This window comes from Petromyzon marinus, chromosome 28 (genome assembly GCF_048934315.1).
Source record: "Petromyzon marinus isolate PM22_M1 ecotype Great Lakes invasive population chromosome 28, UKy_Petmar_22M1.pri1.0, whole genome shotgun sequence".
NCBI lineage: Eukaryota > Metazoa > Chordata > Hyperoartia > Petromyzontiformes > Petromyzontidae > Petromyzon > Petromyzon marinus.
In genome coordinates, this window is record NC_133694.1 from 8794109 (window position 1) to 8821489 (window position 27381).

The window sequence follows — 27381 nt, forward strand, 5'->3', positions numbered from 1 at the left end:
TTGTGTTGTGGCCGAAACGTCGTGATAATATTATTGTGTTATTTTATTTTATCAATTTATTATTTTATTCTCATTCTACGTGACTTTACCGAAAGAACCAAAGAAGACAAAACCTCGTAGTTTTTTGTTATTTTCTTTGAGCCTATCTACGTGACTTTACCGAAAGACCCAAATAACACTTTAAAGTCATAACCGGTTGTGACGTTTCCTTCTTGTCACCTTCCGTGTCTTTCTTGGAACTTCTCGTACCGCCCCATGGTGCTCTCTGACCACAGGGGCACTTATGCCCTGCCCACTTCGTTCTGATACCAGGACGCTGGTGCCACGCCCATTTTTTTTAACCTTTAAAATAACTTTGCTTCAGTGGCCTTCCCCCCTTTGTTAACACGCTTTTATTTAACTCACTGCCTGTTGTTGTACCCTCAAATCTTGTAACTCAATTTTGACCCACTTCCCAATGTGGTATCGACTGCAAACTTGGTATACTTATGTCATATTGATGATACTACTATATTCTATCATAAAAAGTATATATTTTTAAACATTATTTTTTATGTTATATTTCGTGCTTCGGTCTAATTGTTCACGGTCAACTGACGTTGGCTGTAATTGACCACGGCCCCCTTACGTTGTGGCAAGCTTCGGGGCTATTTCCTGGAGTCGTGGAGTTCTTCCATTACTAGTACGGTACATTTCATTAAAGCGTGTTTTTTAAAAAGTTTTTTTTATTACTTATTCCTCCTGATGACGATCGCATGTGTTGTGATCGAAACGTTGTAGTTTTTATTTATTTATTTACTTTATTTTCCCTATCTACGTGACGTTACTGAAAGATCCAAAGAATATGAATTCGTTGCAGTCGCAAAACTTTTAAGTCAAAAATTTAAAGGACAAAAATAGTTATTAAAGAAAACCTGTACAATCCCTGTATACGTATTTGTCGTGACTGATGGAGATAAGGGGGTATAAGGGTTAACAGAAACAGGGAGGAAGTCATGACGAAGGAGATTTCCTGGCAGTGAAATCACTTCCAATGAGATGGGGATTGCTGTGAGGATTGTGCTTTGTTCTCACAAGAACGAATCTTCCCACAATGCAGTGTGCCAGCAACATTTTATAATGTGCATGAGTGTATTTAGTAGTGTTTCACATTGCAGAGTTTGTGGGGTACACAATAACTACTTTTAGGAGACTATTCATGTCCCTTTAAAAGAAACTGGTCATCAGACATACTGTATCTATTTTTAATTATCATCAGGCCCCATTGTGTTAAGTGCAAAAACCTTGTCAACTCTCTGTGGCCTGTTTATAGCCTATGAAGGGCACGTCTTGTCGAGTTACGAGTCAAAGCCTAAACTTAAAAGTGCAATTGCGAGGGATGTGAGTGGTGGCGGGTTTAACGACATATATTTACACGATCTAACCAAAACATAATCTGTATTATGGTTGCTATTGCTCGCGAAAGCCTACGTGTTAATAATAACCGTTATGGACAGTTCTCCTTGCCACAGCCTGGTGCTATACATTTCCACATAAGCCACTTCGTTGAGCTATGTCGCTTCCGAAAAAATAACGAATAGCTGTGGGCATTACCAAGTCAAATAAAAAAAAAATTCTTTAGTAATTTTCTTACCTTTCCTATACTTTGCACTGCCATCATTATGTTATGTTGTAACTTTCTGACCTGCCCCTACTGGACATGTGTGAAAAAGAGCTTCACAGCTCATCGGAATTCTGAAGGATAAAAATTCTGATTAACGTTCTGATTCTGTCTACATATTGTATGAACCGTGGATTACTGACAATCGCCCACGTCACGCTGGACCATTGTTTATGATTCTTAGAATTTAGTGCAAATGCCAAATGCACCAACACCGCAACTAAAGTGGCTTACGATACGTTCCAGAGGGTCTCATGACAAACATCCCAAGCAGTCAAACTCGGCTGCCGTGTTACACAGGGTGGCCATTAAGCGAGAACACATCGGGTTATTTCATTTATTTTAACACTGGCATTAATTTTGTTTACCATTATTCTTTTAAGTTATTTTTTTTGTTGTATCTGTGATCATTATTACTTTACAATTTTCTTCTTCATGTGGGGGTCACCTCAAACCCAACATTTACAAAACACAACCACGGAACTCTGAATGAATTGAGACAAAACAATTAATGTTCAAAGATTGCAACTCTAATCTTTAAATAAAACGTCCTGCATTCATGTCAAGATAATTCATGCATGAACTGATGGAAGTCAGTTTGAACATTTGTTAAAATAAATTCACTAACCCTGTCATTTGTTCCAATAAATCGAACCACCCTGTATCACATGGCATAGCAAACACAAGGCCGTGTGCCATTTAATACAATGAGAAACACCCAGCATTCATTCCATCCTAGATTTAAAGCTTTCGTGACTGCTAGGATCCATACTCTTTGGTTCTATTGGGTAAAGTCACGTAGGTGAAAATAAAATAAAAAAATCACGACGTTTCGGCCACAACACAAGCGGCCTTCATCAGGTGAAGGGACGAGACTGTCTGGAGCGCTGAAACGCTACATACATACATACGAACATAGATGACAACTGAAAGCTGGTTGTCACAGAATAAAATAAACTTTTTAATAGCTGAACAATTTAGCCGCAACTGATGTTCGCATTATTTTCACAGTAGCAAAATTGCTAGAGAATAGGCATCATTACATGATGGCACATTTTACATTTTAACTTCTTTTGAGTCCATACCAATGAGCTGGTTCCAAGAGACAACACACACATACAAGCGCATAAGCCGGAACATTTAATTAAATAATGACACAAATGTACAGGCCAAACATAAGAATTACATGCTTGTCAACGAATTCATAATCATTAACAAACTCCAATAGAATTGACACAATTTACAGTTCCATCCTCTTATTTTAAGCACTGGCGGACCAGGAACAACGTCAGTGGCCCTTCCTCATTCGGAAAGAACAATTTGATACGAAGAGCAGTGAGGGTGCGGGGCTTCTAAAATGAGCAACTTTCATCTGTAGTACCGCAAATAAATGAGACGGTGGGGCTGAAACTTTTCTCGGCACAGTGGACACTCCGCCTGAAAAACAAAAAATGCAGACGGCAAGGGGTTACGTTTTTTTTTTATCGCACCACTCTCACGAACCCCGAACCCCGGCGGACGACTTGGCCAACTAATTTGGCGAACATTACTTAGCGATATAACAAGAGGTTCAACCCTTTCGTGCAATAAAACAGTTGTGTTAAGATGCTCAAACACCAAACAGAAACGTTTATTGCAAGGAATCACGTCCGCATTAACCACGTATACTTTGTGGTGAACATGCAAACAAAAAGCATGAATCTGGTAGTATATGATGATGCATTGTCTTGGAAACTGATTGGTCCACACCAGAGACAGCTTTCTTTAGAGCCGAGTCTCGGTGTTAGACCAGAGGATGCCAAAAGGCGAACAGCACAAAGACAATGCCACTATCAGGCCATGGAGAGCTCGGGGTGAGCAGCTTTATTGCCAGAAAGGGTAAAACTCATTCTTATATTGTTACGATGTGCTACGAAGAAGAGCGATTCGCTGAAACGTTTCTCCGATTGTGTATGTTTTTCCCCGTCACAGCCACAGTGTTATTGATGAATGCATTGAGTGTTTGTGTTGTTTACAATGGTGTACAAGGTCAGAGCTTGCTCACAATGGGAGTGTGTAAAACATGCGGAGGGGAAAGTAGCGTCGGTCCTAATGCTCTGAATAAATCTCCAAATTCAACACAAGGCTTAATTTCACATGGCACACATTCAATTATTGGTCAACAATGTATTTATGTTGGACTTCTTTTGCACCGTACGTAGCCAACCGCGCTAATCGAAGGTGCTGGGGAAGGACAAAAAACTAAACACAAAAAAGAGCTCTAAAGAAATTACTTTTCAATTCAGATTTAAAAGTGCACGGCTCCCAGTGGCTTCCTAATATCGAAGGAAGAGAGCGTTCCAGACGGCCGCAGAAGCGCGTCTGAAAGCGCGCGATGCGGTGACCGTCTATGTTCGATGGCGAGCCAAATGCCGCTGCGAAAACATTGAAACCTGGACCGTGGTAGGTCTTTGAGAACAGGATTTAATAAGCTGTGTTACGGTATTTAAATTCATCGTGAGAGAAAAAAAAAACATTCAAGTGAGCTCAAACATTTTTTTGTCACGCATATATATTAAAAAAAAATAAGAAAGAAGGATCTTTGTCATTGGTGGTGCCAAGAAGCCTTGCCTTGGTGCCTGCCCACTCGGTGATGCAGGCCCAGCAGAAGAGGTGTCCGCACGGCGTGGCGGTGGCGTGTCGGCGCGGCTCCAGGCACAGCGAGCACCTGCTGCTGCTGCTGCTCCCCCACCACGCTCCCTCGCTGCCCAAGCCACAAACGAGAGGACGCTCTAGCCGTGAGCCCACCAGGCGGCGCCAGCGCACAGCAAACGCGCGGGGAGGGAGTGGGGGGGGCGGAGCTTGTGATACACGCTGACGTCGCTTCTTCATCGCTGCATTGTCATCGTCATGAGCAAAGGAACAGCGAGAACAGGATGGAGATGTCATCGTGGCCGAAGCCACTGATGACACCATACCTCTCGCCAACGCTTTCTGCCACCTGGCAGCTCCTCGATATAGGAGTAGTGCACAAGCCCGTGCCAGAAATTATTTTTAATAATTTTTCATACTTGAAGGCTGTGTAAGGCTTTGCCCTCCACCGCCTAGTCACTTTTGATCCAATCGTATTCACCAAAGAATTAAAGCTAGTTGGCACCAGCTCGTCATTTAGAAGAAGTGATTATGTACCCACAACTACAATTCTTCAATAAATAGATCCTCAATAAAAGTGCATTTATGTATGCATGCAGAACTTCTTTCACACCGTATGTAGCCAGCCATGCTAATCTGAGATGTGGGAGAAGGATAACAAACTAAATACAAAAAGCAGTTGTAAAGAAATTAGTTTTCAATCTAGATTTTAAAACTAAAACTATTTTTATTTTACCAGGTAAGGCCCACTGCAATATAGCTCTTTTTTCAGAAGTGAACCTGGCTACAAATGATAGCTCAACGAAGTGGCTTATCATGTGGAAAAGTATAGCAGCCAAATACTCTAAACGTATATTTCTAAATGCAGAGGGGAAAACCTGACCCGGAGAAAAATCCACGCGACCACATGCAGAACATGCAAACTCCAAATATACAGGCGTCGGGGGTCAGGATCGAATCCACGACCTCCTGCACACCGGGCGAGGTAATCAACAGCTCGCCACTGTGGCGCCCCAAAAGTGTAACCTTAACCCTCACGGGGCTTCGTCCTCCACCACTCGGCCATGGTCACCATCCACCGATGACTCGTGGCATTCGCTCGCCTCGTAGGGGCTCCACTGTTGGGCGAGCGTTCCCAGTCGGGAAACGCTCGCGCGCAGGAGGAGAGAAAGAGAGCTCAGTGCTCGGCGTCTCACCCGCGAGCGCCGCCGTGTGGGGAAGACGGCGCCACACGCTGGACCTCCCCGTCGCGGCGCGGTCGGGCCCTTGTGACGGCGTGACGGGCGCACAGCGCCAGCGTGCAGGCGAGCTGCACGAGCGACAGGGCGCCCAGCACACGGTAGGCGGTGCTCATACTTGCATCTTCCTGCGGGAAGCCCCTCACCAGCACCTGACGTGCACATCAGGACAAAAAAAATAATTTTACTTGTTCATCACAGCCATGACCACAGCCGGCTACTCGTGTGGGTGGTTTTCACCTGGCTATTCAACTTTTTTTTTTGTATCAGGTAAGGCCCACACTGAGCTGTACAGCTCTTTTTCGGAAGTGACCTGGCCACAAATGACAGCTCAACGAAGTGGCTTAACATGAACGCACGTTTCTAAACGTGGGTGGAACATCCGGGGGACACGGGTAAAAATCCACGCGGCCATGGGGAGAACGTGCTAACCGTCAGGGTCGGGATCGAACCCACAAACGCCTGCATACCAGGCGAGGCAGATAACTTCTCGCCACCAGGGCACTCGTAAACCCCCCTTTTCCCACTTGCTCATTTCAGCCACGCCAGGACTGTGTCTCCTCGTCATGTGGGTTGTTTTCGCCTGGCTATTGAACCGAGCTGAGCTAGGACCAAACCGTGAAACTGTGGCCTCAAGAAGACACCCCACGATGTGGGTTTAATCATTTACACCGTACGCGCGACTCGACTCGCTCACTGTGGCAGGATCCAGGCCGCGTGTCGGTGACGCCGATCGGGCTCTGCAGTGGAAAGACAAACGCGGCCATCTCCAGAGCTACGCCGGGCTGGGTCGGCACAGCCCCGGCGCAAGGCACGCTCGGCCGTACAGTGGAAAAAGAGGGTGCAAGAGCCAAAGGGGTGTGTTCCACACAGCCAAGCCAAGGCAAGATCATCCTGTGAGATGCAGTTTGCATTTACCAATACGGGTGAGTGAGGTGGCCTACGAGCTCAGAGGTCAGAGCGCAGAGGTCAGAGCACGCTCCGAGATCCTGGTCTGAATCCATACAGCCGCCTTGGAACTTGAACTGATCATCGTTCCCAATGAACTAATAAAGGTTTTGGATTAGACTGCGTAAATACCTTTTGTTATCGATGATAATATTGCTAGTGAAGGCCGACGTGTTAAACGTCCCTCCTCTTTAAGAGGAGTCCTGAGACTCGAGGAAGCTTTACCGTCACGAAGCACTCACATTCCGTAACGCAGCTGCATCCCAAGCGACCGCACACCAGAAGCACTCACATATCGTATGCCCGCGACCCTCTTCGCCAGGTGGTAGAAGACGCCGCGGATGTAAAACAGGGACATGTGCAGGCGATGCAGGAACGCGAGTGCCTGTCTCGTCGTCTGCACGACACGCAGCAGCCTCTGCTTGTCCTGCACGTCCGCCAGCCTGCTCTGCATCCACAATGCTATTTCTCCCAGCGGTGCCTGCAGGCGATGCCGGGCGTTTCCCAGCGCCCGCCACAGCCAAAGCAGCGTGCGCCTGTGCGCTCCCGACGACGACTCGCTGCTGCCGGCGGCGAGAAGGTGGCTCTCGTCGTCGAGGGAGTAGGTCGAGGATCCTTGAGAGAGTGGACGCCCCTCCCTCTGCTGTAGCTGTGCATTGTTCTGCAAAGGCAATAAGAGATGACACGTAGAGTGAGGGGAAAAAAGTATTTGATCCCCTGCTGATTTTGTACGTTTGCCCACTGACAAAGAAATGATCAGTCTATAATTTTAATGGTAGGTTTATTTGAACAGTGAGAGACAGAATAACAACAACAAAATCCAGAAAAACGCATGTCAAAAATGTTATAATTTGATTGGCATTTTAATGAGGGAAATAAGTATTTGACCCCCTCTCAATCAGAAAGATTTCTGGCTCCCAGGTGTCATTTATACAGGTAACGAGCTGAGATTAGGAGTACACTCTTAAAGGGAGTGCTCCTAATATCAGCTTGTTACCTGTATAAAAAACACCTGTCCACAGAAGCAATTAATCAATCAGATTCCAAACTCTCCACCATGGCCAAGACCAAAGAGCTCTCCAAGGATGTCAGGGACAAGATTGTAGACCTACACAAGGCTGGAATGGGCTACAAGACCATTGCCAAGCAGCTTGGTGAGAAGGTGACAACAGTTGGTGCGATTATTCGCAAATGGAAGAAACACAAAAGAACTGTCAATCTCCCTCGGCCTGGGGCTCCATGCAAGATCTCACCTCGTGGAGTTGCAATGATCATGAGAATGATGAGGAATTAGCCCAGAACTACACGGGAGGATCTTGTCAATGATCTCAAGGCAGCTGGGACCATAGTCACCAAGAAAACAATTGGTAACACACTACGCTGTGAAGGACTGAAATCCTGCAGTGCCCGCAAGGTGCCCCTGCTCAAGAAAGCACATATATATGCCCGTCTGAAGTTTGACAATGAACATCTGAATGATTCAGAGGACAACTGGGTGAAAGTGTTGTGGTCAGATGAGACCAAAATGGAGCTATTTGGCATCAACTCAACTCGCCGTGTTTGGAGGAGGAGGAATGCTGCCCATGACCCCAAGAACACCATCCCCACCGTCAAACATGGAGGTGGAAACATTATGCTTTGGGGGTGTTTTTCTGCTAAGGGGACAGGACAACTTCACCGCATCAAAAGGACGATGGACGGGGCCATGTACCGTCAAATCTTGGGTGAGAACCTCCTTCCCTCAGCCAGGGCATTGAAAATGGGTCGTGGATGGGTATTCCAGCATAACAATGACCCAAAACACATGGCCAAGGCAACAAAGGAGTGGCTCAAGAAGAAGCACATTAAGGTCCTGGAGTGGCCTAGCCAGTCTCCAGACCTTAATCCCATAGAAAATCTGTGGAGGGAGCTGAAGGTTCGAGTTGCCAAACGTCAGCCTCGAAACCTTAATGACTTGGAGAAAATCTGCAAAGGAGTGGGACAAAATCCCTCCTGAGATGTGTGCAAACCTGGTGGCCAACTACAAGAAACGTCTGACCTCTGTGATTGCCAACAAGGGTTTTGCCACCAAGTACTAAGTCATGTTTTTCAGAGGGGTGAAATACTTATTTCCCTCATTAAAATGCCAATCAATTTATAACATTTTTGACATGCGTTTTTCTGGATTTTTTTGTTGTTATTCTGTCTCTCACTGTTCAAATAAACCTACCATTAAAATTATAGACTGATCATTTCTTTGTCAGTGGGCAAACGTACAAAATCAGCAGGTGATCAAATACTTTTTTCCCTCACTGTACTTGTCCACCACTTATTATTCCTATGAATTACAAACGGTGTTATTTAGGCAGCTGTTTGTCAATGCGCTGCGAGATGAAGGCTCCCCCCCCCCCATATGATGTAGGTCGTGGAGGATCTTTGACCATACTTCACCATGCTAGTCAATGCAGTCTGGTGAATGGGAACAGGGCAAGAGAGGGGCACAGAATTGATTTGGATTTCATTAGTCACTCATTTAAGCCATGGCCAGGAATATAACTTGGGTTTCTAGTCAAGTCAAGTCAATTTATTTTTTGACTTGCGGGTGCCTTCCTGGTACAAATCTGCCGGCCGTCACAATAACAACACACGTGAACATAAAATAAACAATCCAGATGCAGAGCGGTGCAACCACCGCCCCAATCCCAAATTTCGTCCCCCTCCTCTAGGCAAGGCGGTTAACAACCGCGGTGCGGCCGCCAGTACCTCGGCTTGCTGGATGGCGTGCTCCAGCCGCACCATCCCCCGCTCCAGCAGGTAGGGCAGCGCGGTGTGCAGCAACGCATAAAGCACGCGCCTCGACGTCGAGGGGACACGCCGGCCGCTCGAGTCCACCTGCACCGCGTTCACGTACTCCTCGCCCAGCGTCTGAAAGCCTGCGTGGGTTTTGCGTCGGTGGGGGGGGGGGGGGGGCGGAATGGGTGGGGGAGAGGATGGAAGCAGAACAGGATTCAGGGCACCCTTCATCGCCCGGCCCGAGGCATTGCGGTAATTTGACGCCTGCTCAATTTGCGATTCGGCGAGTTAGTCGTGATTTGCGGTGAGGATTAAATTCAATGGATGTCGAAAATCGAACACTGAACAGGATGGAAGTAAGCTACCTCGGGTTGAAAGATGCAGCGACACACAGGAGGAAAGTGGAAATACTGCGGGGTAATATCGGCGACGCAAACAGCCGTGGAACAACAGCTGAAAAGGCCAACGGACTTGAAGGAAATTTCAATTCAAGAATGTTTTTTTTTTAACAGTGGTGAATGTAGTGCCTCTCCAGGTCGCAGCTGTCGCATGAATTACAACATGAGACTCACCAGCAACAATCAATTGTTTCACATACATGGTCTGATGCAATGTTCTGATTTGGACATTTTTCACGTGAATCAGAAGGAGCATCCTGTCACTGGCACCTGAAAGCGTTGTCAGACTGAGGTATGTGACGTCGGCCAAAAGCTCCAGCTCTCGCCTCCACTGTAGCCATTTTCGTGCTCCTGTAATGCATCAAACAAACAATATCTTCATACGGCCCGATGCAGTTCTTCTGTCGATGTCACCGACTGACCTGCCCCTATTAGACATCTGTGAAAAAGAGCCTCATCGCTCATCAGATTCCTCCACATTCTGATATATGTTAGTCACAAATATTAGAGGACCAAATAATGGGCAATGTAGAAACCAACCACAGCCACATTGATGACACGTGGGGAGGCCCTCACCTCACAGTAGCCATATCATGAAGACAATGATAAAGCTACTTGATTGACAAACATACGTTAAAGCATGTGTTTTGGAATCTGCGAGTGTGCCAACCATACAACCCTGTAACGTGACTTACTATATGACCCTGTTAAAAGAGTTACATACAAAAACTTAGCGGGTACATGACACATTCAGTGTTGAACAAACTTGAAACAAATGTTAATAGATAACGATATGACATGCTTTTGCCCATCATCAATTATCCTAACTTCAAAGAAAAGCCACTGGTGTTAAATAATGTACCAAAATATTTTGACTTCATAAGAAGTCAGAAGATTGGCTGAGTCTTCACTAGAGGGTATGAGGAGGGGGGGGGGGCTTAGCCCCCCATTCCCATCTTCCCCAACTCTGTAGGGCTGTAGCCATTATTAAAATTCTACACTTCTGTAGAATTTGAATTCTGGTTGGTGATGGAGGCAGCGAATGAGTTTGCCAGGTCATACCCACGAGCAGCTGAAAGACATTCGCCAAGCCACCCTTGATCACGTTGCTGTAAAACTCGTCCTTTTGTGCCGCACGGATGATCTCGGGCTGCCGAGCCGGGTAAACAGACATCTTGAGCACGGCGCTCAGAGCCAGAGGTTCAAGAGAGGCTTGATGCTGGTGCTGCAGAGGACTTGGTTCTCATGGCTTGGGGCTCATTCACCGCTGGCAGGGAGATCTTGTCGCACCAAGGCTTCACTGTGCGCGTCGAGGGACAACCTAACACAAGTGACAAACATTAATTATACCATTTACTATTAAATCTTGGCTTAAAGCTTTTGTGACTGCAGGAATACATACTTTTTATATTAATATATATTTGTTCTATCTACGTGACTTTACCGGAAGACCCAAAGAGAATTTGCTATTATTTTACCTTTTTTTTAACCAAGTAAGCCCCAGTGAGCTAAAAAGCTATTTTTTTCAGAAGAGACCCGGCCATGAATGATAACTCAACAATGTGGCTTCATGATGCGGAAATTGACAGCAGCCAAATACTCGAAAGGAATGTTTCTAAATGTGGTGGGAAAAACCGGAGGTCCCGGAAAAAAAATACACGCGACCACGGGGAGAGAGAACATGCAAACTCCAAATATACAGCAGCAGGCGTCTGGGTCGGGATCTAACCCACGACCTCCTGTATACAAGGCGAGATAGTTAACATCTCGCCACCGTAGCACTCCTATATGGACTGTGACAACGCATTTCCTTTGCACATACACTTGCATGTGAGAGACTGTGTCATTTCAATCGTTAAGTTGATGCACACGACATAAAATATGTATTTCCAGAGCCGGCACGTGACACCGCATGTTTAAACCAGAAGGCGTGCATTGCTAGGAGGCATGTCAATTACAAGAACCGCTGTGGATATGTCAGTGGCCCCAAACACATATATGTATTAGTTATCACGAAATTATTGAACACTGAATCAATAAATTAATTTCAATTGGCATTTTAAAAAAACGTTGTCTACTGAAAGAAAGCAACAACTTGGAAAAACGCATGACACTTTGCAGGAAATTGTAGTAACCAAAGCAAACTGCAACAATTACCAATCCAATCAGGCGCAAATACTCCAACAGTACCAACATGCAAACAAGAACACGCGACACAGCAAAGCCAATAATCGCGTCCAAATATTAATTTAAATGTTTAATGTTGCTACACGTATACGTGCAAAAGCCGAGACATATTTAGGCTCAAACTGCGGTGCAAGTCATGAAGACGGTACCAATAACCGCTTCAGATGACTCGAGAGTAAAATCAGCAACTTTTTTTGCGTGAACACTGAGAATATCGCTTCGCAAACATCATCACAATCCATGGGCTGATAGCCCGTAGGTGTCCACTGCACGTTCCGTCCTTTGTTTCCACTTTCCTCCTCCTGTCTTGTGCCACCAATATTTGCTCAAGTCGTGGCCACATCTTTACTTGCACCAAAGCACCTACGAAGGCTACCGGCACCGTGGCACACGAGAGGCTGGGTGGCCAGCACCACGCCCGGCCGCCTTTGTCTCCCCAGTGGCGATGTTTTACACGCCGCTCCAGGTACTCATTTGAGGCCGAGTCGACCTAGGGGAGGAGACCCAGGTCCGGTTCACGTAATCGGCACCGGTCGTTGTGGCCGTGAGCGGGACTCGGAACCCCGGGTTCGCCAGGTTTCGTAGCGCGGCGCGCGAACCGCAAACGCCACCGGCTCACCCACGTGTAAGAGCGGCAACCCCCAGCACCCGCCGTTCGCCTGTGTGCCAGGCTAGGTGCACTTTGATAACCACACTCGTACAGCGGCAGCAGCTGATGATGATGATGACACGTGCGTCGCTCTCGCGGCTACTTCCGGGCACGTGTGTGGCGCGAGGCGGTGACGCCGCGGTGTCGTAATCGGAGTTCTAGCAACCGAGAGAGCGAGCGAGCGAGCGAGCCCCGCCGAAGATTAAACGTTGACGTTTTATCCAACGACATCAATGGGGGCCTCCTTTGCCAGTACCAACGCATGAGAATAGGTTAATTTATCCTTTTTTATGGCAACGAAACAGCCGTGTTAAGATGTTAAAACACGAAACTGAAACCTTTTACAAGGAATCATGTCTGCATTAACCGCAATACTTGTGGTCAGAATGTAAAAAAAAGGCGTACTCTGATAATATATGATGCATTGTCCTTGAAACTGATTTTGTTTGCATTCTGACCACAAGTATTGTGGTTAATGCAGACACGATTCTTTGTAAAAGGTTTCAGTTTGGTGTTTTAACATCTTAACATATGTTTTGTTGCCAGAAAAAAAGGGGAAATTAACCTATTCTCATATTTTTTTACAGTTTCAGTTTAATTTATTTGGTATAGCCCTGTGAGCCATTCCGCTCTTGAATCGGGTGCAGCCGCAACAAACAAAAAACAAAAACATGAACAAGAAAACATCTTAAAGTGACTACGCGCAAACAGAAAAATCAGGAAAAAACAGCAAAATCTTCCAGAAAAAGCACCGTACACCAACGCTGTGTGCAAAAATCCCAGTGGGATGCAAGTCAAACAACAACCACAAGACAACTTAGATTAAAGCCATCAGTCTAACTCTGTACTAAAAACAAACAAACATGGTCAAACCAAAAAACTTTTCGAAATCACCTAAATGAAGCCATAAAAGCAATGTAACAGGGATCATAGGAACTGTGACCGAAATTTCACAGTAAACGACATAAACAACATGTACCACCAAACCTTGTAGCCATAGCTGGCTGCATGAGTCACTCCACAACAGCAGGAGCATCAGGCGGAGTATCAAAAAATGTCAATGCACCTTTAAAGATCAGCACACTAAATCAAAACACAAGATCATACTTTGCAGCGGTCATCCGGAGCGAAACATTTGATTTTAGGCCACTGAATAGCAGTGGCAGCTAGGGGTGTACAACTCCTCTAGAGCAGTTTTGAGTGAAGATCTCATAGGTAGTGATTCAAGTTGCAGTTTATTGGCAATAGCATTCCAGACCCTGGGGGCATCAATAGCAAAGGCCCTTCCTCCAGTATTTGTACGGCAATAAGGCATGTGAAGCTGGTAAATGAGCGAAGACCTTAGGTCGCATTTGTTCTTCGAAACAGAGAGGAGATCCAGCAGGTAGTCTGCGGATTTTTTTGTAAGTACATCGTGAATAAAAAACATCTGGTGCACAATCCGTCGAACATTAAGAGATGTTAAGTTTGACCAAATGTAGAGATCACAGTGGTGAGTCCTATATGGGCAGTTCAATGCAAATCTTAAGGCCGAGTGATACATTGAGTCAAGCTTCTTCAGTACAGTACTGGGGGTTGATTTATACACGATGTCACGGTAATCAAGTAGAGGCAGTATGGTAGCTTTTTATCAATTCCAAACGGAACATAGGGGGGAAGCAGTGCTTGTGTCGATACAGAAAATCAATTTAAAATACTGGCAAAGGAGATTCCATGATGTAGTTGCTCACCCCGAGCCCTCATTACTCTAAGAATATAGTGGCATTGTCTTTGCGCTGTGTACCCCTTTTTGGCGTCCTCTGGTCGAACACCGTTTGAGACTAGGCCAGACATGGGCAAAGTACGGCCCCCGGGCCGTATACGGCCCGTTGGGCTTTTTAATCCGGCCCGCTGAACTTGTCCAAATATTATTATTAAATTAAATTTACCTTTCTCCTGTAATGCCCCTATTTCCCCATTAGATGGCGCACTTTGACCAGAAGTTACGACATGTTTTTCTATTGTTCATGTTCGTGCAATTTGTTAAATTGCCTTGCAAATAAATGCTTTGCTACCTGTTCAAGGCCAAATCCTTTCATGTAATGATTTTTACATGTCATTTATATTAGTTCACACAAACACTCCATCCATCTATTCCTGGCCTGGCCCCTCTGTCAAATTTTAGATCCCATTGTGGCCCGCTAGTCAAAAAATTTGCCACCCCTGGACTAGGCTCTAAAGAAAGCTGTCTCTGGTGTGGACCAACAGCTTCAAAGAGTAATGCAAATATTATCAGAGTATGTTTTTGGTTTGCATTCTGACCACAAGTATTGTGGTTAATGCAGACATGATTCCTTGTAAAAGGTTTCAGTTTGGTGTTGTAACATCTTAACACCTGTTTTGTTGCCAGAAAAAAGGGGAAAACCTATTCTCATTATTTTGTCCGTTGACCATATGGGTAAAAACATGGGGGAGCATCTCTTTATCTCGAGATATGTTGGGGTTTTATTTTTTTTTGGTGGCGCTGATGGCACATTTAAATATCATTTTTTTATTGTGAATGTTTACCCAGGAAAGCCTCGCTGAGGATGAGGATCGCCCAGTTGTCCCAATGTCGATATTAGGACGACACTGGGGGAGCTGTTCACTGTTAAACTTGGATTGCAAACTCATTTCTTAATAACTGTGTTTTTGTGTTTAGTTTGTTGCCCTTCCCCCGCACCTCGAATTAGCAAGGTTGGCTACGTACGGTGGGAAAGAAGTTCAACATCGCACGTACATGCAGTGTCTTATCAGGAGTCAAGCTAGATTAAACCAATGCTTGTGAACTGTCAGATGGATGCCGTGGTGGCTAGGAGATGTTAACTCCCTCGCCTGGTATGCAGGAGATCGTGGGATCAATCCGCGACCCTGATGCCTGCTGCTGTATATTTGGAGTTTTCGTGTCTCTCTCTCATCATCATCATCACGGTGGCTAGGAGATGTTAACTACCTCGCCTGATATACAGGAGGTCGTGAGTTCCATCCCGACCCAGTCGCCTGCTGCTGTATATTTGGAGTTTGCGTGTCTCTCTCTCTCATCATCATCATCACGGTGGGTAGGAGATGTTAACTCCCTCGCCTGGTATGCAGGAGATCGTGGGATTGATCCGCGACCATGACGCCTGCTGCTGTATATTTGGAGTTTGCGTGTCTCTATCTCTCATCATCATCATCACGGTGGCTAGGAGATGTTAACTCCCTCGCCTGGTGTGCAGGAGATCGTGGGATCGATCGGCAACCCTGATGCCTGCTGCTGTATATTTGGAGTTTGCGTGTCTCTCTCTCATCATCATCATCACGGTGGCTAGGGGATGTTAACTCCCTCGCCTGGTGTGCAGGAGATCGTGGGATCAATCCGCGACCCCGATGCCTGCTGCTGCTGCTGTATATTTGGAGTTTGCGTGTCTCTCTCTCATCATCATCATCATCACGGTGGCTAGGAGATGTTAACTCCCTCGCCTGGTGTGCAGGAGATCGTGGGATCGATCGGCAACCCTGATGCCTGCTGCTGTATATTTGGAGTTTGCGTGTCTCTCTCTCATCATCATCACGGTGGCTAGGGGATGTTAACTCCCTCGCCTGGTGTGCAGGAGATCGTGGGATCAATCCGCGACCCCGATGCCTGCTGCTGCTGCTGTATATTTGGAGTTTGCGTGTCTCTCTCTTCCCGTGGTGGCGTGGATTTTTTGTTCCTCCGGGTCCTCCGTTTTTCCCTCCACATTCAGAAGCAACATCACGCGTTTCGAGCATTTGGCTACTATACATATCCACATCACGATAAGTCAGTTCCTTGTGACCATGTCGCTTCGTCTTAAAATAAAAGAGCTATACACAGCTCAGTGGGCCGTGCTACCTGTTAAAAATACAAAAATAAAAAGTTGTATTTATAGTATAGATAAGTGCCACTTCAATCTTGATTTGAAGCTTTCGTGACTGCAGGAATCCATACTCTTTGGTTCTTTCGGTAAAGTCACGTAGGTGCAAAAATAAAATCAAATAAATCACGACGTTTCGGGTTGCAGCCCAAGCGTCCGTCATCAGCGCTCGGCTCTTGCTTGAAGTTCCGATTACGACCCGCCCACAGTGTGACGTCACCGGGTCACCGGGGGGGCGGGGCGAAGTGTGCGCGTGCGGCTCTTGAGAGGTACAGTCACGGGCGGTGGTGCCTTCAAACTCTTCGCCTCGTAAACTCGTAAACTCGTCAAGGGTGCGCCGCCTTTTGCTTGCTTTAGAGTTCCCCCGGCAGCGGAGAGACCGCGTCCCGTCTAAAAAGATTAAGGAGGACTTGTGTGGCGTTGCGCGCGTGTGTGTATGTTTTTGTGTGTGTTCTAGGCGAGGCGGTTGCTTAGGCCCAAAGCAGCGTGCGCTTGCAAATGACTCAAGGTCGAATGTGTCCGCGCTGCTGTTGGAACGCGCCTGTTGTTTTTAAATGAGTGTTCTATTAAAGATGTACACAGACGTAGTAACGAGGAAGCACCGCTGTGTACCCCGCGTCCCGTGTACTCGTCCGGCTCAGGGAGTCATTCGTCAAGCAGTGGTTTGAGCAACGCCAACGGTGATGCCGAACATAGTTTAAAATTGTTGACATTATTCCGTAATAATAGCGTTTGTGCCAAGTCCATGTTTTGGTGGCGGTGCGTTGTTTTGGTCGTACAGTACTCGTTTGACCATACTTCACCGCGGTGCGAGTAGGCCCAGGGGTGGAGAAGCTTCCGGCCCGCGGGCCGTATGAGGCACCGCGGAATCATTTGGGTCTCTGGCCCTGCCAAGGCAACCGCAGGCGGGACTCGAAATTCAATAAATCTAGGAGCATACCTGGAAAAGCAGTTGCGAGTAGCAGCAACATCGTCAATACCAGCTAACATCATCACCACGCCTCGCCAAAGAGAGGCAGTTCCAGCCCATCGCATTAGGGGCGAGTTAATTAAATGTTTGACCAAATATAGCAGGTTAATTTTTAAGTTGTTAATTTTGTATGGCCCGCGAATGATGTTATATAAATATCCAAATGGCCCTTGGCAGAAAAAAAGGTTCCCCACCCCTGGAGTAGGGGAAGGCTGGGGTAGGGGAGGGCTGGGGTAAGCCGCAGGTTCAGCCGCAGGTTCAGCTATCACTCGCCGCCTATGTTAGCCCTAGCCAGGAATCCAACTCGGGTTACCTGGTTCATAGTGCAGTCGGCTAACCCACTGCACCACCGATCCACCTCGGATTGAGTCCATTACTCTTTATGCTTTAAACGTGAAAGAAAAACTGCATGTTAAATGGTTTTAGCAGAAATCAATATGAATTTTAACTGAGTAGTATTTAGCTATGAAAGAATAACAGGCAATCAAACAGGCGTTAAGATATTCTTGGTTCTTTCGGTAAAGTCACGTAGAAGGGAAACAATAAAATAATAAAAATATTATTTACGTGACTTTACCGAAAGAACCAAGAATGTGAATCCCTGCAGTCACGAAAGCTTTAAATCAGGCGTTAAGATGTTCAAACACCAAATAGATTATACCTTTTGCAAGGAATAAAGTCTGCATTAACCACACACGGTACTTGTGAACATGCAAAACAAATATGCTCTGATAATATATACATTGTTTTTTAAACTGATTAGCATATACCAGAGATAGCCTTGTTCTTTATGGCCTAGTTTCACCAGTGTCAGACCAGAGAGCGTCAAAAGACGAACAGTACGAAGACAATGCACGTATCATAGTATTTATAGCTCTGTGGTGAGCCGCTATAGCATGGGATATATCATGCCAGAACGTTTAAAACCTATTCTCATTTTTCATACTTTGATACTGGCAAAAATATCCCATTGTATTTAGCTGATTGCCAACGTGTCTTTATAATGATAAGTGGGGCTTTAATTCAGGCATGTTTGTAACAGGTCGATGACCTGGAAAATATTTCCCCCACCTGGCACACCACATCAAGTATGCATATCGCTATGTCTGTAGGTACTAGACATGTGCAACCTATATTCTTGTTTTTTTTTTTGGTAAAGTCACGTAGATATAAAATAAAAATATCGATAAAATTAAATTTACTAAAAAATATAATAAAAGCAAAAAGCCCACGACGTTTCGATCGCAACACAGTGTGCAACTTACTCCAGCCTTACAAGTGATCTGGGAAATATTGGTTTAGAAATTAAGCCCTGGTCATAATGATTTATAATATCAGCAGACGGGGGCCCATTGAGGCAAGGCCTTTTTTTTGCAAAGGAGAAATTGGGATTGTAAGCCAAGATTGGTGAACCGTCACAATCGTGCAAACACCAACCATGAAAATCAAAACATTTATCTATAAAATTAATATGATTTATACAAGAACAAAGTTTTACAAAATCTAAAGTTGACAGCTACTCAAGTAAATCAAGTTTCAGTGCGCAAACAATCCTCCAAGTGAACTCACGACCAACAGCTGCCCATCCGAACACCCATTAAGAGTCCCAATTGCAAGAAGGCGCTGTTGTGACTGTTCTACTCTATGGTAAATTATTAATATTTTAGCAATTTCCTTGAAGGTGATTTTACCTTTTTTCGTTTTGGCCATACCAGGCGTTGGCAACCTGCGGCTCCAAAGCCACATGCAGCTCTTTGAGGACTGCTTCGTGGCGTTTTGTTGGAGACAATCTCGTATTCACCGAATTCGAACAAAATGCCTCCTATTATTTTGCTTGCTGATCCCTGGGCTTTCCTATAAAAATATAATGGCTTGCTTTTTGCAATGTGTATAATATGTTGTCTTAAGACACGTTCATTGACATTATAGGTGGATGAGAGGCCGTTCCAGCATTACATGTACAGTGGGTCAACGGAGAGTGATGACCCCTGGACTAGTAATCAATGCATGTGATTATTAGATTATGTTATAATACCGCATATAATTTGCATAGTGTCTCACTGCTCAAATCAGTATGGGGGCGGTACACACCTCCATTGGTGGCCCAGAGTCACGTGAGAAATTCCACTTTTTTTTCTTGTGAGAGTCTCCATATGACTGCATCCTCGCACAAATAATGTACATGTACACTGTATTCGAGGTTGAATACCTGATACCTGGTTTTGTATTTCATTCTGCTGACTCGCCCATACTGGACATCTGTGAAAAAGAGCTTCATAGCTCATCGGATTCCTCCTGCAGTCTAAATAAAGATTCTGATTCTAAATTGACCATATGCCAAACCTTCTTTGTAGCACTTTGGCAAGACTTGTCCCTCTCTCTTTCAGAACCAAAACATTCAAGAAAAAGCAATCTCCTTCTGGTACATTACATGTGAAATAAAAATATAAGAGGCATATACAATTGATTATTCTTGAACACAAAGTCTCGGGGATGTTTTACGTTCACACAAATTACCTTAAGGCTCACACAAATTACCTTAAGGCGCACACATGATAGTGCGTTGCTGGAGAAGTGGACATGGGTGGATTTGAACTGGAAATCTTTCACCCAAAAGCAAGATCGCTAACCGGTCGGCCACTGCGCTTTGGGTTCATGAAAGAATTCCTATAGGCTTTGAGTTTTTGCATTTTATGATGGCCTTGAGGTGCATTCAAGCCTCAGTGCATTGTGTAAAATGGGCACTGCACGGCTGACAGCTTGACATACACAAAAATCAATACATGTCACTGTAACACACTGACATTTTTAATAATGGATGTTCCTTTCTTGCAGCCAAAGCCGGGTGCTGAAGAATGGCTTTGGTCAAGCAAACGTTTGGTAGACTCCTGCTTGGGATATGGAGACCGTCTGCCTTCACTCAGCACCTTAGGGACTTTTCTCTCGGTATTTTTCACTTGCCTTTGACGTTGATTAGGACATTAACTGATGGCTCGCTTTAGAGTGTGCCTTTGAAAGCATTGGAAGACCTATTTGATTTTGTCGCATAGTAAAGTCTGCTCGTGTGCCGTCTCCCGCAGGAGCAACAAGCTTGGTTAAGTCGCATTATTCACCGGTGCCACAGAAGGTCGATCGGTGGACTGAGAAGCGGGCGTTGTTCGGCATCTATGACAACGTTGGCATCCTCGGTAAGTGTGCTCATGAAGGGCCATAGCAAGCAGTTTTAGAAGTTGGATGGCGGATGCCACTTGTGCAGAGCCAGATTTCATTTGGAACCAAAGTGTTGGTGCACGTAGCTCCTGGCAAACGGGCATATCCCTAGCGGCACGGTCCGTTGCCAAAGTCAAAGTCGTGCTAAAACAAGCTTGGAGTGGAGCTCAGACCTATTGGCAGCTCTTGAGGCCGACATAGAAATTCTGCATTTGAATTGTGGAGGACCAGCCTCTCCGGGGAAAAACAACAACGGTGAAATTCCGAGAAAATGGTAAAAGTTTGAATGACCCTACTGAGGTTATTTGCCGAGTCGGACGTGATTGGCGTTTGAAATCATGATCTTATTGCGTGTCGAGTATCCATCACGGGACCACTCCGGCAGATATCCATACGCTTATAAAATAGAGTACACTTGCCGTTATATCGTTATCTCTCAGGTTAAAACAAACATCAATGAGTGATATTCTTGGTTCTTTCGGTAGTGTCACCTAGACGGGAAACAATAAAATAATAAAAATAGAAAACAATACAATTCTCACGACGTTTCGACTGCAATACAAGCAATCATCATCAGGTGTGAAAACCACAGCAAGAAAATTTGGAAAAAGTTTTGCTGTGGTTTTTACACCTGATGATGATTGCTTGTGTTGCAGTCGAAACGTCGTGAGAATTTTATTATTTTATATTTTTATTATTTTATTGTTTCCCTTCTACGTGACTTTACCGAAAGAACCAAGAATATGAATCCCTGCAGTCACGAAAGCTTTAAATCAAAATCAATGAGTGATGTTTATTTTGTATCCAGCATCTTATAGCAATGATGCTGGATGCATTTAGCGTATCCACTGACGTCCACCTATTTTATGTGGTGGTGGTGTTTTAATTGGTTGCTCGCACCCATCACTTGTTACACAAATGATTACTGTGCGCTGTTACGACGCAGGTGACTCGGACGACGAGCCAAGCCAACCTTATATTGAGGCCAGAGGACAGAAGCTAACTGCTCGCAGTGGCTATTACCACAGGGCTTTTATCTGTCGTGTCATTATTGCTGATTTATAGCAAGTGTTGTGCAGTATAGCTTTCACTTGCAGGGTCGCTTCTCAAGGAAGAAATGTGTAGAGACTAGTGGGACAGGACTTTCGAGCCGTCAGAGTGATTGTACTGATGCTGTGTATAGAAACATGAAATCTTTTTTTTAACCTTACTGCCTGTGGCTGATAGGCTTAAGTTCAGGGGATGATACTTGTGAAGGAACATTAAGCCAACAGCTGTGTTTTGAGTCCTGGGTGCCCGGTGGGTATAAGGCAGGTCTCTCTGGTTTACCAGCCTGATGATGTGAGGCTCCTCGCTGACAACTGCATTACAACACTCAATTAACTCCAGCTCAACTCTTGAAGGCTTAATTGGGTATAAACACACCAGCCTTCCATCTGCAGAGGAGTAAAACATTGTTGTTCCTTGTAAGGTAGACACATAGAATGGATACAGTATATGGTGAAGGGAAATTAAATTGTCTTGACGTATTCATCAACATTACGTATGGCTCTGCTGAATTGGTGAATGCACCTCAATGCTGCACATTAATAAGTAATCGCCTAATTAGAGTGTGCAGTGGGAGAAGTGGCGCACGGTATTTAGCGGACTCTGAACCAATCATGGGGCGCCACCCCCAACCTTTACCACCCACACTGACCAGCGTGGTGAAGTAAGGTCAACCCCCCCCCCATGACCAAGACAGCAAGGTGGAAACCTTCATCCAGCAGTGGATTGACAAAGGGGTTGTCGGGTATAGTTGCGGTGTATAATAACCAAAAAAACCCACAATGAAACCGCCCTTCAGCTTCTCCTTCATAGCCTGCTGCCATTGTCGTCGTGCTCTCCTTTACCACCACGGACTTCCCACTCCCGGCGCGGGCCTTGCCCCACGCGGTGCGTTTGACCTCGCCGCTACCCCTCGCTCGTGCCGTTCGAGACTGGTGGCGCCCGCTGTGACGTCGCGGGGATTGACGCGGTGCGCGTGCGTGCCTGCCTACCGCGTGCGCTCGCAGGAGACTTCAAGATGCACCCGAAGGAGCTGATCAGCGGACCCGCGTGGCTGCGCGGCTGGAGGGGCAACGAGCTGCAGCGCTGCATCCGCCGGATGAGATGGGTCGGCAGCCGCATGTTCGAGGAGGATAAGCACAACCTGAAGAAGCGCATTCGCTTCCTGTACAAGCGCTTCAACCGCTACGGCAAGCACCGCTGAGGAAGACGCTGCCGGGGGTTGCACTGTCGTCTGTTGGGTCGCCGCCTCGTTCGACAGTCGCCCGACAGTGGGAATTTTTTTGCGAGCGGCGATCTGAAGGGATTGTTCAGCGACAGCGCGTTGGGAGTTTTTTCGTCTCTGTACATAGGTGCGTTAACGCGCCCTGCGTTGACATAATAACCTGGCTTTGTGAAATGAAACAATTTACAGTACTCTCCTGCTCGCGTGGTTATACTGGACGCTCGGAGATTCATTTGTGGGTTTGATTTTTGATTGTTTAATGCGAGGATTATACAGCCGCAACTTTTTATGCCTTAATTGGCTTGAGTTGCGTTCGTTGTCCGTGGTAGGAATTGTACAGTGATCGAGTATCAGCATCGTATGTGCCATTCCCACTTAATCAGGCACGATGTAAGTGTTCAATGCAGTACAATTCAAATTGGTATATATAATGAACATTCAAAAACAGATGGTCACTTGAATTAAAATCTCAAATAAAAATCACTCTTGTGGCTGCATACCTTGGCTTTGTGTGACAGAATGTCCAAAGCAAGTTTTGAAGTGTAATTAAAATTATTTTATTGTTCTTGTCAGGAACACATTGTTGATGTTGCTTCTGGACGTTCTTAGTACAATGTTGCTTCAGCGATATCCCTTGATTGCTCCTGATTTAACTTTGTTAATGGAGCTTTGAACTCATTGAACACAACCTGGGTAATTGTTTGCAAAATGTAGAGCTTCTTACATTTTTCGTTCATTCATTTTCACTGCCCTCGCATTTGAATGTGGCATACGTGCAGTAATAAAGTTATGTTGGTCAAAGGCATGATTTAACCTCCCTCCCTGAGTGTTGGTGAAGTCACTGATGTCAAGGGTTAACATTTAATTCGAAATTCCATTTCTAAAAAAAGTGACCACAACCAATAGTTATAAGGTAGGGTGTAGGGGGAGTTTATAAAGGAAACAAAATAATAAATCCCTCGACATTTAGTTGCCCCGTGAAATACCGACGCAGCTCTTGTCAAGCAGGCCGTTATGTGCCCTGTTCCAACATGTCTTTGGCACCGTCTTGATTATTTTCATACGAACAGAATACGTGCATATTTGCATTCTTTAACTGAGCAACTTTCACTTTTTTAAAGGTTAACTTGGGGTTTAAATGTGTCGGCCTAATTGTAAGCAAGACGTATAAACAACGATTATTTATTTTTGGCAGGGTTCATATTTGGGCAAAACTTCCTTTATTATTCCCTCGTAATGCAATGTAGCCGAAAATGTAACTGTTGATGAGTTAATGCTCTCTTATATATACTGTATGCAGTCCACGTACATTTTGATATGACTGTAATGCATATATATTCATGCATATGAGAAATAAACTGCCGATTGACATTTTATTGACAGCACGGTTTAAACTTCATTTCAGTTAACATCAGCCCACGTGCTTAACATTCCCGTAAAAAAAATATATCTCAGAGTTGTTGGAATTTTAAACACGAATGAATTTTTTTACATGGCATATATGTGTAAATACTTGATAATGCGCTACACTGCCATTTGTTTTTTATTATTACTTGGCTTATTTCGGGAATGTTTTGGGAAAAGGACTGCATCTGGCCACTGTTTGCCATCCGTGGCATGCAACAATTTCCAATCAACAGTTTATTTTTAGCGAGTGAGTTGGCCGCTTTTTCATGTTACCGGAATGTTAATCAGTCGTGGCGTGACAACATGTGAGTAAAAAAAACTTGTTTTTTTTTAAACAGTGTGACTCTTAAAGCACGTACATCGTTCCAAATTTTGAATTAAAAAACTATGTTATATTGTTGCTCGCACGGTCCATATGTGCTCCTGTGCTGCAACATTGATCACGCCCCAAATGTCTTGCACACGCTCTCATTTGCATTCCTTGCCAGCTTGCAGCCTCGCAACCGGCAAGATGGATCGCTGTCCTAAATGCAGCCGTATAATCGAGTGGTCAGCATTGCTGACCACTCAGCCAGAGACCGCTCGGCCAGTTTACATGGGTTTTACGGTTCAAACGGTGCCCCCACTCGGACATGCATGGTTGCTTTAACAAAATCGCGTTGTCTGCTGTCACGTGAATGCCCACGTTCTTATCTGCAAGACTATAACGTTGTCTCCTGACATCTTGACAAATCCTAAAGTAAAATAACAACTACGAGTTCTGTAAATTAAAGAACGATCAGTTTTCTGTGTGTATGCTCAAATCTCCCAGTGCACTGAACACAACACACACAACTGAGAGCTCTTGCTAAATTAACTGACGATTTTTCAAACTCGCAATTGCTTTTAAATTCCAGATGCTTTTGGGTTCCCAAATTCTGACCACATTTTGTGTCAACGGAAATAAATAATGAGTCCAACCCCACCGAAAGAAGTGTTAAGGAGAATGTAATGAAGCTGCTCCTAAACTGCTGTTGCTAGCACTCCCCGAGATGTATTTCCACCAGGGGTGTTAAGATTGATCTGGTTAAGGTCTGGTGACACATAAAGCATTTTGGCACAACGCGATGCTGGTAACGTACACCCAGCAACATGCTGTACATGGATAGAGGGCCTTTTTTTACGGAGGCATTGAGAACCAGTCCAAAGTTTGCAAATTCCCTGTGTCGGCTATGCATTGTACAGGTGATTAGCAAGGCTTGTGTGTGGTTTGATCAAGTTTTTTAGACGTGGAAAATTTACACTCCAAAAACCAGGTCATTTTGCCCCTTCTAATCCACAGCACTAGTAATTGCCTGGGGATTTCTCTACTCTGGGTATATTTTAGTCAGTGATCTAAAAAAAGGAATGTCCAATTTGCTCAGATAATTGGAATTCTACTGAAACAAGTTGAGTGCCAGTCCATTTCAACATGTCTAGCTTCTATGATCCAACTCAAGGTGGATGAGACCTTGCAAAAGTTTTCCCGTTCAACGTTTCCTTTGTCCCCACACAGCGGAGAGGTGGGAACTTGATAGTTGTTAACTCGACAGTTAACTCGATAGTTGTTAACTCGATAGGTGAGTCGCGTATAGTTGGACGGGTATTTTTTTAGGTATGCCCCATTGCTTGCAGACCCAATTTAGCTCGCGTAACAAAGGAGGCGTAAGACATCTTGTGAAAAGAAAAGGGCATTTGCCTGCAATAGCGTGAGAACTGCGTACAGGACGTTCATCTTTCTCGATTAACTTGTACTTGGGCAAAATTAGATGCATTACCAAAGCTCTGTACATCTCATGTTGGAATAAACTGTTCCATGGCATATGAGGCTAATGGTTGATTTTTCCACGTTTCATTTACAATATTTAGTCTTGGGGTGGGTGAATTCTAGATTTTTTTTCTTTGCTTTTAATGTGCATACTAAAATGTTAATTTAGATGCTCTGCTCTACAGATGGCATTACACAAAGCTGTACATTATTAAGAAGTAGATGGGTTCTTAAGCAACCAACAAAATGTTTTATTTCCCCTCATTATATACAAGATGCCTTTATGCGTGCCACGATATACAACACTGAAGTTTAAATCCATTGTGAAAACAAAGCGTTTAGGATAATTTAATGATTGTTTTGGTTGGCCGTGTTTCAGTTGTGAAAAAGTACCAGTCATGCTTGTGGGATGGGTGTGTGTTTTTTTTAAATGAGCTGTCAATAACTGAAAGCCTCCCTGCTGAAAAAGAGCAAACCCGGTTTGACAGGAAAGCAACTCTGGCATCCAACATCACCACTTCACGAATGACTTTGTCCTTCCATAGTAGCCAGAGATGTGTCATCATCATCAACAGCCATTGTCGATCCACTGCTGGATGAAGACCTCCGCCAAATCGCGACCACCTCTCTCACACAGTGCTGCCATGAAATAATCCACCCAGCACTCGCGCATGACCTGTCTTCGTTACTCCATCTCCTCAACGGACGAATCTCGAGGCTTGGCTATGACTTCGTTGTAATTCTTGGCGATCGGTGATCTTCCCTTCCAGCCATGATGTGTCCTGCTGAAGTCCAATTTTGCTCACAGTTTGACGTTATTAACCTGCGTGCTCCATATTATTTCAATCATGTATCTGTCCATGCTTTGTGCACTTCCATTTTCGTTTGATGTGTTTCTTGACTGACCGTGTTTCATAAAGCATATATCATAACAGGTAGTATGCAAAGAGTAAATGGGAGATAGATGCTTTGTCTTATTTCCTTGCAAGTAATCATAGGCCAAGCAAGTCATGAAGTTGCTGCTTCAGTGAACATACACGTAAACTACCAGGTAAATCAAGAACAGCCTTTTTTAATTATCATTGTTTAGCCAACCTTAAGGGGGGGGGGGCATAACTGGGCCAAGGGTCAGAGGCAGGGATCAGTCGGGAAGCTCCTGGAACCTGCATGAGAGTTCTAGAAGGGGGGCGTGGCCAGAGGCGGGGCTTGGCCACACTGAGGAGTATAAAAGGGGGAGGTAACCGGAGGTTCGGGGCTGTCGTGGCGGTTCGGGTCCTGGCTGCCGTCGCTGTCTTCGCCGTCATCTCTTCATCATCGCCCGGCCGCGTGGCCGATCCGCTGTACGGTCCCCATCGTC

At 45.1% G+C, this 27381-nt stretch overlaps 2 protein-coding genes across 5 annotated transcripts; one reads left to right on the forward strand and one right to left on the reverse strand.

The window, feature by feature from the left end:
• Positions 1-2787: 2787 nt before the first annotated feature.
• Positions 2788-12627, reverse strand: PEX10 (peroxisomal biogenesis factor 10). 3 transcript variants are annotated; one of them, XM_032962331.2, is made up of 8 exons: positions 12536-12627; positions 10710-10968; positions 9918-9998; positions 9220-9389; positions 6770-7138; positions 5488-5681; positions 4271-4403; positions 2788-3097 (listed from the first exon to the last, which is right to left on the reverse strand). In XM_032962331.2, exons 2-8 carry the CDS (start codon positions 10819-10821, stop codon positions 3029-3031), a joined length of 1128 nt encoding a protein of 375 aa, XP_032818222.2. In that variant the 5' UTR covers positions 10822-10968; positions 12536-12627; the 3' UTR covers positions 2788-3028. The 3 variants fall into 3 exon arrangements, with proteins under 3 accessions (XP_032818222.2, XP_032818221.2, XP_032818219.2); XM_032962330.2 differs by having other exon boundaries at positions 12458-12612; XM_032962328.2 differs by having other exon boundaries at positions 12454-12612.
• A 3914-nt stretch (positions 12628-16541) lies between these two features.
• On the forward strand, positions 16542-26078 carry MRPL51 (mitochondrial ribosomal protein L51). Of its 2 annotated transcripts, none has more exons than XM_032962333.2 (4): positions 16542-16648; positions 20185-20295; positions 20430-20537; positions 22614-26078. In XM_032962333.2, the coding sequence occupies exons 2-4, from the start codon at positions 20205-20207 to the stop codon at positions 22808-22810; spliced, it is 396 nt and encodes a 131-aa protein (XP_032818224.2). In that variant the 5' UTR covers positions 16542-16648; positions 20185-20204; the 3' UTR covers positions 22811-26078. The 2 variants fall into 2 exon arrangements, with proteins under 2 accessions (XP_032818224.2, XP_032818223.2); XM_032962332.2 differs by having other exon boundaries at positions 16611-16711.
• The last annotated feature ends 1303 nt before the right edge of the window (positions 26079-27381 follow it).

Bases quoted from the DNA above. Each gene is read 5' to 3' on its own strand.
- PEX10 (XM_032962331.2), bottom strand. From the start codon at position 10,821: ATGTCTGTTTACCCGGCTCGGCAGCCCGAGATCATCCGTGCGGCACAA. The intron at 9,390-9,917 runs GTGCCAGTGACA...AAACCCACGCAG, and splicing joins CAGTCTGACAACGCTTTCAG to GCTTTCAGACGCTGGGCGAG. The intron at 4,404-5,487 runs GTGAGACGCCGA...TGGCTTGGGCAG, and splicing joins CCACACGGCGGCGCTCGCGG to CGAGGGAGCGTGGTGGGGGA.
- MRPL51 (XM_032962333.2), top strand. From the start codon at position 20,205: ATGGCTTTGGTCAAGCAAACGTTTGGTAGACTCCTGCTTGGGATATGG. The intron at 20,296-20,429 runs GTATTTTTCACT...CGTCTCCCGCAG, and splicing joins CCTTAGGGACTTTTCTCTCG to GAGCAACAAGCTTGGTTAAG. The intron at 20,538-22,613 runs GTAAGTGTGCTC...GTGCGCTCGCAG, and splicing joins TGACAACGTTGGCATCCTCG to GAGACTTCAAGATGCACCCG.